General features: G+C 42.7%; 1 protein-coding gene across 1 annotated transcript in view; it reads right to left on the reverse strand.

The window, feature by feature from the left end:
* ror1 (receptor tyrosine kinase-like orphan receptor 1) overlaps positions 1-14,437 on the reverse strand; it is a 324,788-nt gene extending 310,351 nt beyond the window's left edge. Inside the window, exon 1 of the mRNA XM_064932991.1 lies at positions 13,888-14,437. Coding sequence (XP_064789063.1) covers positions 13,888-13,993 — 106 coding nt within the window. The 5' untranslated portion in view covers positions 13,994-14,437. The remainder of the gene's footprint in view (positions 1-13,887) is intronic.
* Positions 14,438-15,234: the final 797 nt, after the last annotated feature.

Below are 15,234 nucleotides of genomic sequence, written 5' to 3' on the forward strand. Positions count from 1 at the left end.
CTCTTTCCCAGGTTTGAGGGCGTTTTCAGAGAGAGCTCTAACTCCCTAAGTCTTCTCTCTGTTAGTAGGCTTGGATCTCAGCCTGGTCCCAGTCTGTTCCAGCCCTGTCCTGGCCCTACACTGTATATCAGCATTGGTTCCCATCTGTCAGCACATACTTGGGCAGAGTCTTCGTGGGCCAGAATTTTGGATGACCCTTGTCTGCTCTAGCCAAGTGGAGACTCCTGCTACATACACAGGCAGGCTCAAAATGCCATGCCACCCCAGTCAGTCTACAACCCACTCAATCAGTAGTTAGAGCTCCACAAGCCCCTTGCTTCTGAATGTAGTGGCTGAGCAAACAGGGACTGCTGTCTAATTGTTAGCCACTGATGGGAACAATGTGACGATGGCTGAGCCTATACAAACAGGTTGTGTCCTGCTCATGTCTGTCTGAATGCAGCACGGAGGCTGTGAGTTTGAATCCATCATATATTTGATGTTTGAAAACCACTTCTTATTTGCAATTCACTTACTGTAAAACTTCAATTAATAGCCTGGGAGTTTAATTGCTTAGATCCCTGAACACAACAGGCGCTTATTAGAGACAGGCTTCTATTTGAGCCAGGCGTCTATTTCCTTAATACACACAACTTTTGCTCATTTGCAAAGTTAATTGTTTAACTCCTGCATTCACTTCCAACATTTTAATCAATGTCATCATTTCCTGCACTAACGTGTTATCATTTATACACTGTGTTACATTTCGTTTGTCTAACCCTAACCCTTACTTTCGAGGGCAATTGATCGATTTCTAGGGATCTGTACTCACAAAGTTGTTGATTGTTTTGTGCTTGCCAGTTACTGTAGCTAGCCGTTAGCAGCTAATGGCTAGCAGTTTCTTACTAGCGATAAAAACTAGAGGTCGACCGATTGTGATTTTTCGATGCCGATAACGATTATTGGAGGACCAAAAAAAGCCGATACCGATTAATCAGACGATTTTTAGATATATTTTGTAATAATGAAAATTACAACAATAATTAATGAACACTTTTATTTTAACTTAATATAATACATCAATAAAATTAATTTAGTCTCAAATAAATAATGAAACATGTTCAATTTGGTTTAAATAATGCAAAAACACAGTGTTGGAGAAGAAAGTAAAAGTGCATTATGTGCCATGTAAAAAAGCTAACGTTTAAGTTCCTTGCTCAGAACAGGAGAACATATGAAAGCTGGTGGTTCCTTTTAACATGAGTCTTCAATATTCCCAGTTAAGAAGTTTTAGGTTGTAGTTATTATATGAATTATAGGACTATTTCTCTCTATACCATTTGTATTTCATATAACTTTGACTATTGGATGTTCTTATAGGCACTATAGTATTGCCAGTCTAATCTCGGGAGTTGATAGGCTTGAAGTCATAAACAGCTCAATGCTTCAAGCATCGCGAAGAGCTGATGGCAAACGCAGGAAAGTGCTGTTTGAATGAATGCTTACGAGCCTGCTGCTGCCTACCACCGCTCAGGCAGACTGCTCTATCAAATATCAAATCATAGACTTAATTCTAATATAATAAACACACAGAAATACGAGCCTTAGGTCATTAATATTGTCAAATACGTAAACTATAATTTAGAAAACAAAACGTTTTCGGAACCGTTCCGTATTTTATCGAACGGGTGGCACCCCTAAGTCTAAATATTGCTGTTACATTGCACAACCTTCAATGCTATGTCATAATTATGTAAAATTCTGGGAAATTAATTACGGTCTTTGTCAGGAAGAAATGGTCTTCACACAGCTCGCAACGAGCCAGGCGGCCCAAACTGCTAAATATACCCTGACTCTGCTTGCACAGAACGCAAGAGACGTGACACAATTTCCCTAGTTAATATTGCCTGCTAACATGAATTTCTTTCAACTAAATATGCAGGTAAAAAAATATATACTTGTGTATTGATTTTAAGAAAGGCATTGATATTTATAGTTAGGTACATTGGTGCAACGACAGTGCTTTTTTCACGAATGCGCTTGTTAAATCATCCACCGTTTGGTGAAGTAGGCTGTGATTCGATGATAAATTAACAGGCACCACATTGATTATTTGCAACGCAGGACAAGCTAGTTAAACCAGTAATATCATTAACTAGTGATTATGTTAAGATTGATTGTTTTTGATCAGATAAGTTTAATGCTAGCTAGCAACTTACCTTGGCTCATTGCTGCACTCGCATAACAGGTGGTCAGCCTGCCACGCAGTCTACTCGTGGAGTGCAATGTAATCGGCGTCCAAAAATGCTAATTACCGAGTGTTATAAAAACTTGAAATCAGCCCTAATTAGTCGCCCACGCTGATTAATCGGTCAACCTGTAATAAAAATGGATGATTACCATATTTTTTTGAGTCATATTACTTAATTATTTAATGTAACATATCAAACATTAAAACTCGTAAACAATTCATGGTAATTCATGGTAACCTCGTAAACAATTAATTTAGATCCGGCGTTTATTTGAAACATATTCTGAAATGTGTGCCACTGCCCGGCTATCACTGGTCTCCTGTGTTCTCTCTTACCGCCATTTTCCCCTTCCCTTCCTCTCTTCCAAAGGGACTCAGTCAGTAAAGTAATACTCTATATTTGTTTTACAACCAATTATTCAACTGACTTCTTCCAATCAATGCTCATTTGATGGGTTAAGAGTCTACAGCAGAGAAGAAACATCCTCTTTCATCTTTCTCAAACTACACAAACTCTTCCAGGTGTCCCAAGACAGAGGCGGATTACTCATGACGCAACATTGGTCATCCCTCCTTTGATGCACGGAAGCAAAACAAATTGACCAAGCATCAATTATCATTCCAAAACAGTGGGATAAGAACGGCCTAGACTTTCCCAATCCCGTTATAAATGTCTCACAGATCGGCAAAAGCATAAAGTACATGGTGCATTCGGTGTCCAGAGTCGGCTTGTTCAACCACTGGCTTAGACCTAACCCTCTTTAAAATAACTAATCTTCAAAGAGAGGAGAATTCCTAGACTTCAGACTACAACGGGATTATAGTTTCTATGGCTACTGATAGTAATTACCAACCAATAAAGAAGGAGAGTTAAACACACTTTTGTATGTTAAACAAACAGGGTGGATAGAGGTGGAGAATTCCTAAACAGCTTAATGTGGAGGCCAAGCAGGGTCATGCATGTTTAGACTCTAGCCTCGCAATGAACCCAGACAGCCATACATCTAGGGCTAGGAGAGAGAGACACACACAGGGACATAGACACACTCAGACACACACAGTCTGCAAAGTTGGCTTCACATTTTAAGTCTTGAATCTACTTTGTCATGTCAGGATATTAACTTTATATAGAACAAAAAAGCACCAAAAAAGGTATAGTACAGTGTACCTCCAAATCAACTTTGCCCTCGTACCCCTATGTCTCCCCTCTGCTCACAGAGACGGTGGCAATAAGGAAACATGGTAAATAAGGAAACGTTTCCCTAACATAGCTCCGTAACGAACACAAATCATTAGACGCCCGTAAAATTAAATTTCCTGCAATCCAAACTGGCCTGTTTTAGCACAGAGTGTTCATGGGAAGTTAGTTTGACAGACGCTATTCTCATCAGAAACACCTGTAGAGAGGAGAGTGCTACCTCGACTCAACATGTGAGAGAGAGAGAGAGAGAGAGAGAGAGAGAGATGGGGGAGAAAGAGAGCGAGATAAATAGAAATTCAAAGGGAAACAGAAATAAAGAGAGAGAGTAAGAGCTGTCAAGAGGGAAATAAACATGACCTATCAGCATAAATCGAGAACATTAACACAGAATCATGACAAATGACAAAAACAGGATTCTACCATGGTGTGAAACCTTTGTGGTTTGATACAGTATATGTTATTAATCAATATAAAGTGATGCCTTGTAACACATTTCTAATTCATGGGAATAAACTGATGGTTCAGTGGTTTTCACAGCCCCCAGCAGAAGGTCTGAGGTAGGGGAGAGAACAGAACAGGAGCTGGATTGGGAAAGCCCAAAGCTGTCGCTGAACAACCATTCCTTTCTGCCTTTTTCCTCTCACTCAGAACTCAGTGAGTAAACACACACAGCCATGCCAAGAACAGCCTGTCAGTCAACTCAGATAACAGCAGCCAAGCGTGGATCCATGGCCAAACTGAACACTACAAGAGTCAGGTACAGTACTACATGAGTCAGGTACAGTACTACATGAGTCAGGTACAGTACTACACGAGTCAGGTACAGTACTACACGAGTCAGGTACAGTACTACACGAGTCAGGTACAGTACTACACGAGTCAGGTACAGTACTACACGAGTCAGGTACAGTACTACACGAGTCAGGTACAGTACTACACGAGTCAGGTACAGTACTACACGAGTCAGGTACAGTACTACACGAGTCAGGTACAGTACTACACGAGTCAGGTACAGTACTACACGAGTCAGGTACAGTACTACACGAGTCAGGTACAGTAGGGCTGCTACACCATGAAGGAGAGGGACAGAAATTAAAGACAAAAAGAGAAAGATGGAGTGATGGCAAAATGGCACCGGAAGAAATGGCAGCAGTTTCACGTGCTCCCAGCCAATTGTGCTATTATGTGGGGTTTTTGAGCTTCTGGATATCAGGACAGCGATCACTCACCTCGGATTAGACAAAGGTTTTTTCTTCAGTAAGCAGGACGCACAGGACATACTCCAAACATCCGACAAGGCCAACATCCCAATTATATGCAAGTGGAAAGATGCAGGCACAGAGGACACCGAGCGGGACGCCTCGTTAGGATCTGCCGAAGGCGAGTGGGAAAGCTGCCGTTACAGTCAATATTACTCACCAAAATGCAGTCATTGGACAATAAATTAGATGAGGTATGATCACGAATATCCTAGCAACGGACATAAAAAACTGTAATATCCTATGTTTCACAGAATCGTGGCTGAATGACGACATGGATATTCAGCTAGCAGGATATACGCTCACAGGGAGGATAGAACAGCACACTCCGGTAAGACATGGGCGGTCTGTGCATATTTGTAAACAAAAGCTGGTGCACGAAATCTAAGGAACTCTCCAGATTTTGCTTGCCTGAAGTAGAGGATATTGTGATAAATTGCAGGACACACTACTTGCCTAGGGAATTTTCAGCTATACTTTTTGTGGCTGTTTATTAACCACCACAGACAGATGCTGGCACTAAGACCACATTCAGTCAGCTGTATAAGGAAATAAGCAAACAGGACACCACTCATCCAAAGGCAGCACTCCTAGTGGTCGGAGACTTTAATGCAGGGAAACTTAAATCAATTCTACCTAATTTCTATCAACATGTCAAATGTGCAACCAGAGGGGAAACAATTCTAGATCACCTGTACTCAACACACAGAGACACGTACAAAGCTCTCCCTCGCCCTCCATTTGGTAAATCCGACCACAACTCTATCCTCCTGATTCCTGCTTACAAGCAAAAATTAAAGCAGGAAGCACCAGTGACTCGGTTTATAAAGAAAAGTGGTCAGATGAAGCAGATGCTAAACTACAGGTCTGTTTTGCTATCACAGACTCGAACATGTTCCGGGATTCTTCCGATGACATTGAGTCACTGGCTTTATCAATAAGTGCATCGAGGACGTCGTCCCCACAGAGACTGTACGTACATACCCCAACCAGAAGCCATGGATTATAGGCAACATTTGCACTGAGCTAAAGGGTAGAGTTGCCGCTTTCAACGTGCAGGACTCTAACCCGGAAACGTATAAGAAATCATGCTATGCCCTGCTACGAACCATCACACAGGCAAAGCATCAATACAGGGCTAAGATTGAATCATACTACATCGGCTCTGATGCTCGTCTTATGTGGCAGGGCTTGCAAACTATTACAGACTACAAAGGGAAGCACAGCCGCGAGCTGCCCAGTGACACGAGCCTACCAGACGAGGTAAATTACTTCTATGCTCGCTTCGAGGCAAGCAACACTGAGGCATGCATGAGAGCATCAGCTGTTCCGGACGACTGTGTGATCACGCTGTCCGTAGCAGACGTGAGTTAGACCTTTAAACAGGTCAACATTCACAAGGCTGCGGGGCCAGACGGATTACCAGGACGTGTGCTCCAGGCATGTGCTGACCAACTGGCAGGTGTGTTTGAGTCTGTAATACCAACATGTTTCAAGCAGACCACCATAGTCCCTGTGCCCAAGAACACGAAGGCAGCCTGCCATACCGCTCAAACAGATCTACAGATGATGCAATCTCTATTGCACTCTACACTGCCCTTTCCGACCTGGACAAAAGGAACACCTATGTGAGAATGCTATTCATTGACTACAGCTCAGCGTTCAACACCATAGTACCCTCAAAGCTCATCACTAAGCTAAGGATCCTTGGACTAAAGACCTGCCTCTGCAACTGGATCCTGGACTTCCTGATGGGCCGCCCCCACGTGGTGAGGGTAGGTATCAACACATCTGCCACGCAGATCCTCAACACTGGAGCTCCCCAGGGGTGCGTGCTCAGTCCCCTCCTGTACTCCCTGTTCACCCACGACTGCATGGCCAGGCACGACTCCAACACCATCATTAAGTTTGCAGAAGACACAACAGTGGTAGGCCTGATCACCGACAACGCAGAGACAGCCTATAGGGAGGAGGTCAGAGACCTGGCCGGGTGGTTCCAGAATAACAACCTATCCCTCAGCGTAACAAAGACTAAGGAGATTATTGTGGACTACAGGAAAAGGAGGACCGAGCACGTCCCCATTCTCATCGACAGGGCTGTAGTGGAGCAGATTGAGAGCTTCAAGTTCCTTGGTGTCCACGTCACCAACAAACTAGAATGGTCCAAACGCACCAAGATACTCATGAAGAGGACACGACAAAGCCTATTCCCCCTCAGGAAACTAAAAAGATTTGGCATGGGTCCTGAGATCCTCAAAAGGTTCTACAGCTGCAACATCGAGAGCATCCTGACTGGTTGCATCACTGCCTAGTACGGCAATTGCTCGGCCTCCGACCGCAAGGCACTACAGAGGGTAGTGCGTACGGCCCAGCACATCACTGGTGCTAAGCTGCCTGCCATCCAGGACCTCTACACCAGGCGGTGTCAGAGGAAGGCCTTAAAAATTGTCAAAGACCCCAGCCACCCCAGTCATAGACTGTTCTCTCTGCTACCGCAATGCAAGCGATAACGGAGTGCCAAGTCTAGGACAAAAAGGCTTCTCAACAATTTTTACCCCCAAGCCATAAGACTCCTGAACAGGTAATAAAATGGCTACCCGGACTATTTGCATTGTGTGCCCCTCCCCAACCCCTCTTTTTACTCTGCTGCTACTCTCTGTTCATCATACATGCATAGTCACTTTAACTATACATTCATGTACATCCTACCTCAATTGGCCCGACCAACCAGTGTTCCCGCACATTGGCTAACCGGGCTATCTGCATTGTGTCCCACCACCCACCAACCCTTCTTTTACCCTACTGATACTCTGTTCATTATATATGCATAGTCACTTTAACCATATCTACATGTACATACCACCTCAATCAGCCCAACTAACTGGTGTCTGTATATAGCCTTGCTGCTGTTATAGCCTCGCTACTGTTATTTTTCACTGTATTTTTACTGTTGTTTTTATTTCTTTAGATTCCTATTGTTCACCTAATACCTTTTTTGCACTATTGGTTAGAGCCTGTAAGTAAGCATTTCACTGTAAGGTCTACACCTGTTGTATTCGGCGCACGTGTCAAATAAACTTTGATTTGATTTGAAAGAGAAAGAAAAGAGAAATAGAAATCTTGGGATGAGTTTGGAAAGAAGAAAAATCATTTAAAATACATAAATATATATATATAGAGAGAGAGGGAGAGAGAGATGGGATGGGAGAGAGAGAGAGAGAGAGAGAGAGAGAGAGAGAGAGAGAAAGAGAGAGGGGGGGAAAGATGGGATGGGAGAGAGAGAGAGAGAGAGGGAGAGAGAGAGAGAGAGAGAGAGGGGGAGAAAGATGGGATGGGAGAGAGAGAGAGAGAGAGGGGAGAGAGAGAGAGAGGGAGAGAGAGAGAAAGAGAGAGGGGGGGAAAGATGGGATGGGAGAGAGAGAGAGAGAGAGAGAGAGAGAGAGAGAGAGAGAGAGAGAGAGAGAGAGAGAGAGAGAGAGGGGGGGGGAGAAAGAAAGAGGCTTTATTCTCTTTATTCCTTTGGAACTTCTATGAGTTTACACTGTACATTTTATATGTTTATTTCACTTTTGTATATTATCTACTTCACTTGCTTTGGCAATGTTAACATGTTTCCCATGCCAACAAAGCCCTTAAATTGAAATTGAATTGAGGGGCGGGGGGTGAGACAGAAGGAGAGTGATCCTGGTATGATTTTAGTTTAACGGCTAGGAGTGGCGCAGCGGGTGCCTGCCAAGTGCCAAGGCTTCCCCATCCAAAGCCCTGATGTCATGGGTGGCAGTGAGGGGCCTGGCTACCTTTCCTCAGACAGACCGTTTATCAGATATATGAGCCAGCCAGCCAGCCAGCCAAGGCCAATGTGTGGTTCAACATTAACCCCATCACCAGTCACCAACACCGCTGCTCTCTCCTCTCCTCTGCTCTGTTCTGGCTCTCCTCTGCTGTGTCTCTACCCTCCTCCGCTCTCCTCTCCTCCCCTCTGCTCTCTACTGCTCTCTTCTGCGCTCCTCTCCTCTTTTCTCTACTCCGCTATCCTCTCCTCTCCTCTGCTCTCCTCTCCTCCCCTCTGCTCTCTACTGCTCTCCTCCTCTCTCCTCTGCTCTCCACTCCTCTCCTCTCCCCTCTACTCTCCCCTCCTCTGCTCTCCTCTCCTTTGCTCTCCTCCGCTCTCCTCTCCTCTGCTCTGGGGAAGCATTTATGGGTGAAATGTTCCAAGATGGATATGATGCTGTGGGAAATTCTGAATAAAAGCCTTTCTTCATGGAGAGAAATTTGACACTGCCTGTCACAATCCTCTGTTGACTGATAAGCAGCATTTATTTATTTATTTTTTTAAAGCCCGCTAAGATTGGATATTTATCAGTGCTAAGACAGCGTGGCAATGTACAAAGGCCTACTTGTGGGCGGTGAGAGATTTACCAGTCTGCATGCGACGGGGTTCCATAAGTCCTTAAAGCAATGCAAACAGGTTTTAGAGATTTACACTGACACATGTACAGCTGAATTTAAAAAGTAATGTTTTATTCCCACTCCTGTGAAAATAAATATAGCATGGTCCCCACGTATTAACCTGGATAAATGCTACTAAGCTAGGAAAATTGTAATTTAAAAAGTCAAAATGTATATCTCTTTTTACTACAAGGCATTTCCTAATACCTACATTAGTGCATAGCCTACACAACCCATGAGGTGCATTGATGCACACTTTACTTAAATAATGAGTGTCGTTCTTCTATCAAAGAACTGATTATTTAGGCTAATTGTTGACACAAGTAAAGGAAGTTAGGCCCTTAGCTCCACTACGAGCTCTAAAGAATATGTCCAAGAGGATGCTTCTTAATCTACAGCAAAAAGCCAACCACTCTTTGAGTCCATAGATATCCAGAGGAGATGTTCTCTCTGCCATGACCTCACCTCCGCTGTGCAGTGCAGTCAGACAGTAATTGCAGGAAAGGAGAGAAACTTGATCAAACCCTCTCTCTAGCCCAGAGAGAGCAGAGACCAAATGAGGATATGACATGAGAGTGAACAATGTTTAGCCTCAATGAATCATAGTCTCCCAAGAGTCAAGACTCCCAACCAGAAAAACACTAGGCGTAGCTTACTGTGGGGGTTGTTTCTTAGAAGGCTTTACGATGAAAATATCATGCGGTTGTAAGAAGGAATAACTTACAGTAAAACTGCAATCTATTGCAATTTACAGAACCTATTTATCACAATCTAATATCTAAGAAACAAACCTCTGGGTTATTTTGCAAAACCACCCACATTTTACAAAGATTTTGGGATTTTTTTTCCTTCGCTAAATTAGGCTACTGGATAGTATTTTCAGTAGTAGCCTAACATACCTGGTTGCCAGTCTATGGGAATAATAGTGCCACTGGTATGCTATCAAAGATCGATAGGAAACACTTGTGATCTCATTTTCTTTACAGTCTTTAGTTAATTTAGTAAATATTTTCTTAACTCTATTTCTTGAACAGCATTGTAGGTTAAGGGCTTATAAGTAAGCATTTCATGGTAAGATCTACAAGCCTGTTGTTTTTGCCGCATGTGACAAATACAATTTGATTTGATTTAATGATATCATTGCGCTGGGAAACACAAGCGGAAGTCAGTAATGAAAGTAATCAGTAGCTCTACTGCTGCTGCCAGTTGTTACACTACAAACCCAAACACACAACAACCACAACTTGAGGAGACCCACTGGGCACAGACGTCAATTCAACATCTATTCCACCTTGGTTCAACGTAATTTCATTGAAATGATGCAGAAAAAACGTTGATTCACCCAGTGAGTGCCCAGTGGGGAGGGGACACAAATTAAATTAAAAATGGATGCCTGATAGTGCATTAAAGTTCATATTTCTGCTTCTCATATCTGACCATACGTTTAATGTAACACTGCACGAAATAATAACTGAGTAAGAATTGTATAGCCATCTATTACTGTAAGTAACCACCACTTAAACAATTAGCCAAGACAAGACATCATCTTCAAAACATGGTGTATGTTGAGCAATACAGCCATATAAACTTGGCAAACGTATGATGTGAATAACAAAAGGTAAGTAGGTAATTGCTAATGCATGACATGTTTTACACACTGTTGTTTGAAAGTAACAAGGGACTAGCTGAGAAGTGTATGATTTATGACTGAGGACTGATTCATAGAAGGTGTGTGACTTCATTATCTTTCCAGATGCTTCACACTGGACCAAAACTGTCACAAAACACACACACATACACACACGCAGGCGAAGGCCCACACACACACACATACACACACACACACACACACACACACACACACCCCACACACATACACACATGTACATACACTACCACCATTACATCTGTTTCACACATATAGTTCCTTCACATTCCTGAACGTCTGAGAAGGCTTTTAAAGATACAGCGATGGATGGCTGAGTTACAGTACCATGCATTAGGAGGAGAGAGAGAAGAGGGGGCTAAGAGCTCAGCTATCAGAGCTGAGGAAGAGGACAGGAGGCTTCCTGCTAGAGACAGAGACTGCAGTCCAGACAGGGTTTTTCAGAGGCAAAGTGCCTTTAGTGTCAACAGTTCTGTCTTGTTGAAATCTGTACCCGAGGCAGTTCCACCCAAATGATTGATGGCCCTCTGACTATTATGACATGTAAGAGACTCTGTATCTTGGCAGATTGAGAATGTGTTTCTTTCCACTCCCCTTTTCCAGTCTGCTGAAGAAGTGGAGATATGAAATGGTTACGAGGGTTTGATCCCCCCCTTTTCCTGTTCTATCATAAAATCCTATTTGATGAACACATAACTCATCCAGTCATGTGTCTTGGATTACCATTCCTGGCTCCTGACACTAGTCTAAGACAGTGGCATGTCAGAATATGGCCTTACTGCCTCCTCCTACCTTTGTAAATAATATACCAATCCAATAGGGAGGACTGGTGTAATCCAAACAAACCTAGACACATCCTCTAGCAGGCAATTAATAACACATAGACAAACTGGGTAACAAACTAAAATCCTATTCAATTCACAAGAGGGCAAACCAAAATTGCCCAATGACAGCACCTCTCTTCCAAACTTTTAAACTGTGGAAACTAGTGATGGGGAAATATAATCGATAGTTACATATCAGATATTATTTTTGACAATATATTGCATCGTATCGCAGTGTTTCCCCTATATTCATTTAAGAGCGGCCGGCCGCCGCTGCTAAATCGTTGCTGCCACCCAAAAAAAATATGATTAAAAAATGGGATAGTAAAACATTTTCAGTGAAAACTTAAATTACTAAAACGTGGTCTACGGCACTGCATCGCAGTGTTAGCTGTGCCACCAGAGACCCTGGGTTCGAGCCCAGGCTCTGTCGCAGCCGGCCCTGACCGGGAGGTCCATTGGGCGAAGCACAGAAGCAGTGCGGCTTGGTTGGGTTGTGTTTCAGAGGACGCATGACTCTCGACCTTCGTCTCTCCCGAGCCCGTATGGGAGTTGTAGCGATGAGACAAGACAGTAACTACTAACAATTGGATAATACAAAAAAGGGGAGTAAAAATAATACTAAATTCAATTTTAAAAATTACTAAAACCTGATATAAAGTATTTAGAAAGGATAATGGAGCTATGTATTTCTAAGATCATCTTTGAGAACTAACAACCACCAAAATAAAAACTAGACAGACGGGGACAATCTAAAATGAGTCACTCAGATAGCATAAGAACAAGGCATAACCCCTGGAAATTAGCTTTAAAACTGCACATTTTCTCTCAGCCCCATGTCAACATGTGTAGAATTGCAGGAAATTAACTTCAAAACAGCTAAATCTGTGGCCAAGAGGAGGGCCTCTATTGGCCACGCCCACATGCCCCCACCCCCCACAATAACTTTGCCACCTCTGCTGAAAAAAATCCTGGGGGAAACAATGTATCATATTGACAATATTGCAATATTATTTTTGCATTAGTTGGCTGTAACAGCATTTTTTAAATAGGGAGACAATTTGTTTTTAGCACCTGTATTTCCATGACTGATCAACACTCTTAGTCTCCTGGCTCTCTTGTCCCTTTGCAGCAGACATATGGTGAACAACATCAAACCACAATAAAATCACAGTATTGAATAGTAACACATATAGAATCACGAGGATCGTTAGAATCGCAATACATATCATATCGGCACCTAAGTATCGGTGATAGTATTATATCGTGAGGTCCCTGGCAATTTCCGGGCCCTAATGGAAACTACTTGACACCATCTGGGCACCTGCCTCCGCTAGACAGCTGTTATGAAGCTTATATAAAGCCACAGGATGTTTATAACCTTTCACAGGTTAAGTGTGGGGAGGAGAGTGATTGTTTGGCTTTGTGATGACTTAGTGAAAGGATATTATTAGCTATAAAGTCACTTTATGTCCCTGAAATCACAACTGTTGTGACAGAAATGTAAACAACATGATATATTAATTAACTTCCTCACTGTGAGTGTATGCAGGACAAGGTACTAGGCCTATAGAGATTGTAGAAGACAACGTTGCAAGACAATACTTTCAGACACACGACAAGTCTAGCTAGGCTACTGTTTTTATTTGACTACAGTGATTAGCCTTACATTTCTGACGGAGTGAGTCTGTTCCAACAAAGACATTTTCTTCCCTTTCGAAAAACGTCATTACTCTCAGCATCAGTCAGCATTGTATTGCTGAGTTTGCTTTAAATCACAAATGGATCGACACTCACAATGGACCTCCAGCTGGGACTGAGATAGTTATCCTCTTCATCATGCCTGGAGAAGAAGAGTCCTTTTGTATTTCAATATACTGGAGATTATAAATCAATGTTTCAATTGGCTTTGTTTAAATCTTAAACGACTTGGCGGTAAACAATACTTGATCAATGAAGATATTATGTGGAACCAAGTAGCCTATGTTGAAGTCCAAGAAAACAACGAATTGAATGACCATATAACCATCTGAATTTTGTTTTATTAACGGGGGGGGGGGGACAGACAAATAATATGAGGAAAGGAAATGTTTTGCAGAGACACGTCAATCGAATAAATCGATAGGCTAACGGCTAGTGACCAATATCCTATGTATCATCATACGAATGGCATCAAATATGAAAATGCATGGCATTCAAATTTGCGTGTGTTTCAGATAATATGACATTGTAACACTGTAATAAAGTCACATTCTTACGTGTCGCAGTCATCTCTAGGACAGCCAGGAGTAGCACGATGGTTCGGATAATGTGGAGCTGACATCTCAGAGGACGGTGGGTCACTGTTGCTCTGGCTGGATACATTCCTCCGATGCTATTCTAGTTCCTTTACACCCACTACAACCGTAATCTCACGTGCAAACGTTGATTTAAAAAGAAGACATACAAAAATGTATATAATAACTGTCTACGCACTCGTCCTTATCCTGTGACTGTGTGTAGTAGAACGCACGAAGTTCTCTCTCTTTCCCTGTCTCCTCTCTCTGACCGCCGGAGTCCCACTGTGTTCTTTCCCTGTCTCCTCTCTCTGACCGCCGGAGTCCCACTGTCTTCTTTCCCTGTCTCCTCTCTCTGACCGCCGGAGTCCCACTGTCTTCTTTCCCTGTCTCCTCTCTCTGACCGCCGGAGTCCCACTGTCTTCTTTCCCTGTCTCCTCTCTCTGACCGCCGGAGTCCCACTGTCTTCTTTCCCTGTCTCCTCTATCTGACCGCCGGAGTCCCACTGTCTTCTTTCCCGCTCTGAGCGCACGCTCACAAAACGTCTGTCTGAGCGGCTCGTCTCGCACGAGCCATCTGGCTCTGATTAGTGCTCGATGTGTCGCCACCTTGTGTTGAAAATACACAGTTCTTTGCGCAACCAAAGTGTTCAGATCGCACCAAGGAAAACGTGATGCATTGCGGTCTATCTATGGTGTTTGAAGTTAATTTATTAATTCCCATATGGGTGGGCTATACGAGCATAGCAGACATACATAAGAACCTATTCTAATTGCTGTAACAAAGCTGGAGTAAAAGTAGGCTAGCCTACTTCAGGTCATGCAAAAGTGTGTATCAATCAATTCATCATTTTAGAAAATAATATCAGCAGTTCCAATTCACTACAGAAAAATTGATTATTGCAAAAATGAGCAAAGACATGAGCAGGTTGATGTGGGTTAAAGAAATGATTCCAGCATACACAATGTTGGAGCACAGCCAAGAGGTTGAAATTGGTAACATGTGGAATGAGACATCACACACTCAATCCAGGGCCAATTAATGTAGAGTTTCCAGGATAGAGCTTATTCATTGTCATGAATTTGAAAGTGATACATGCTCTTCTGAACAGGGGAAGGGAGATTAAGGGAGAGAGAGGGAGAAAGATTTGTGACCTGTTGCCACACAAAAGGGCAACCAGTGATGAACAAACACCATTGTAAATACAACCCATATTTATGTTTATTTATTTTCCCTTTTGTACTTTAACTGTTTACACATGATTATAACACTGTACATAGACAAAATATGATATTTGAAATGTCTCTATTCTTTTGAAACATGAGTGAG

This window comes from Oncorhynchus masou, chromosome 24 (assembly GCF_036934945.1).
Source record: "Oncorhynchus masou masou isolate Uvic2021 chromosome 24, UVic_Omas_1.1, whole genome shotgun sequence".
Classification (NCBI taxonomy): domain Eukaryota; kingdom Metazoa; phylum Chordata; class Actinopteri; order Salmoniformes; family Salmonidae; genus Oncorhynchus; species Oncorhynchus masou.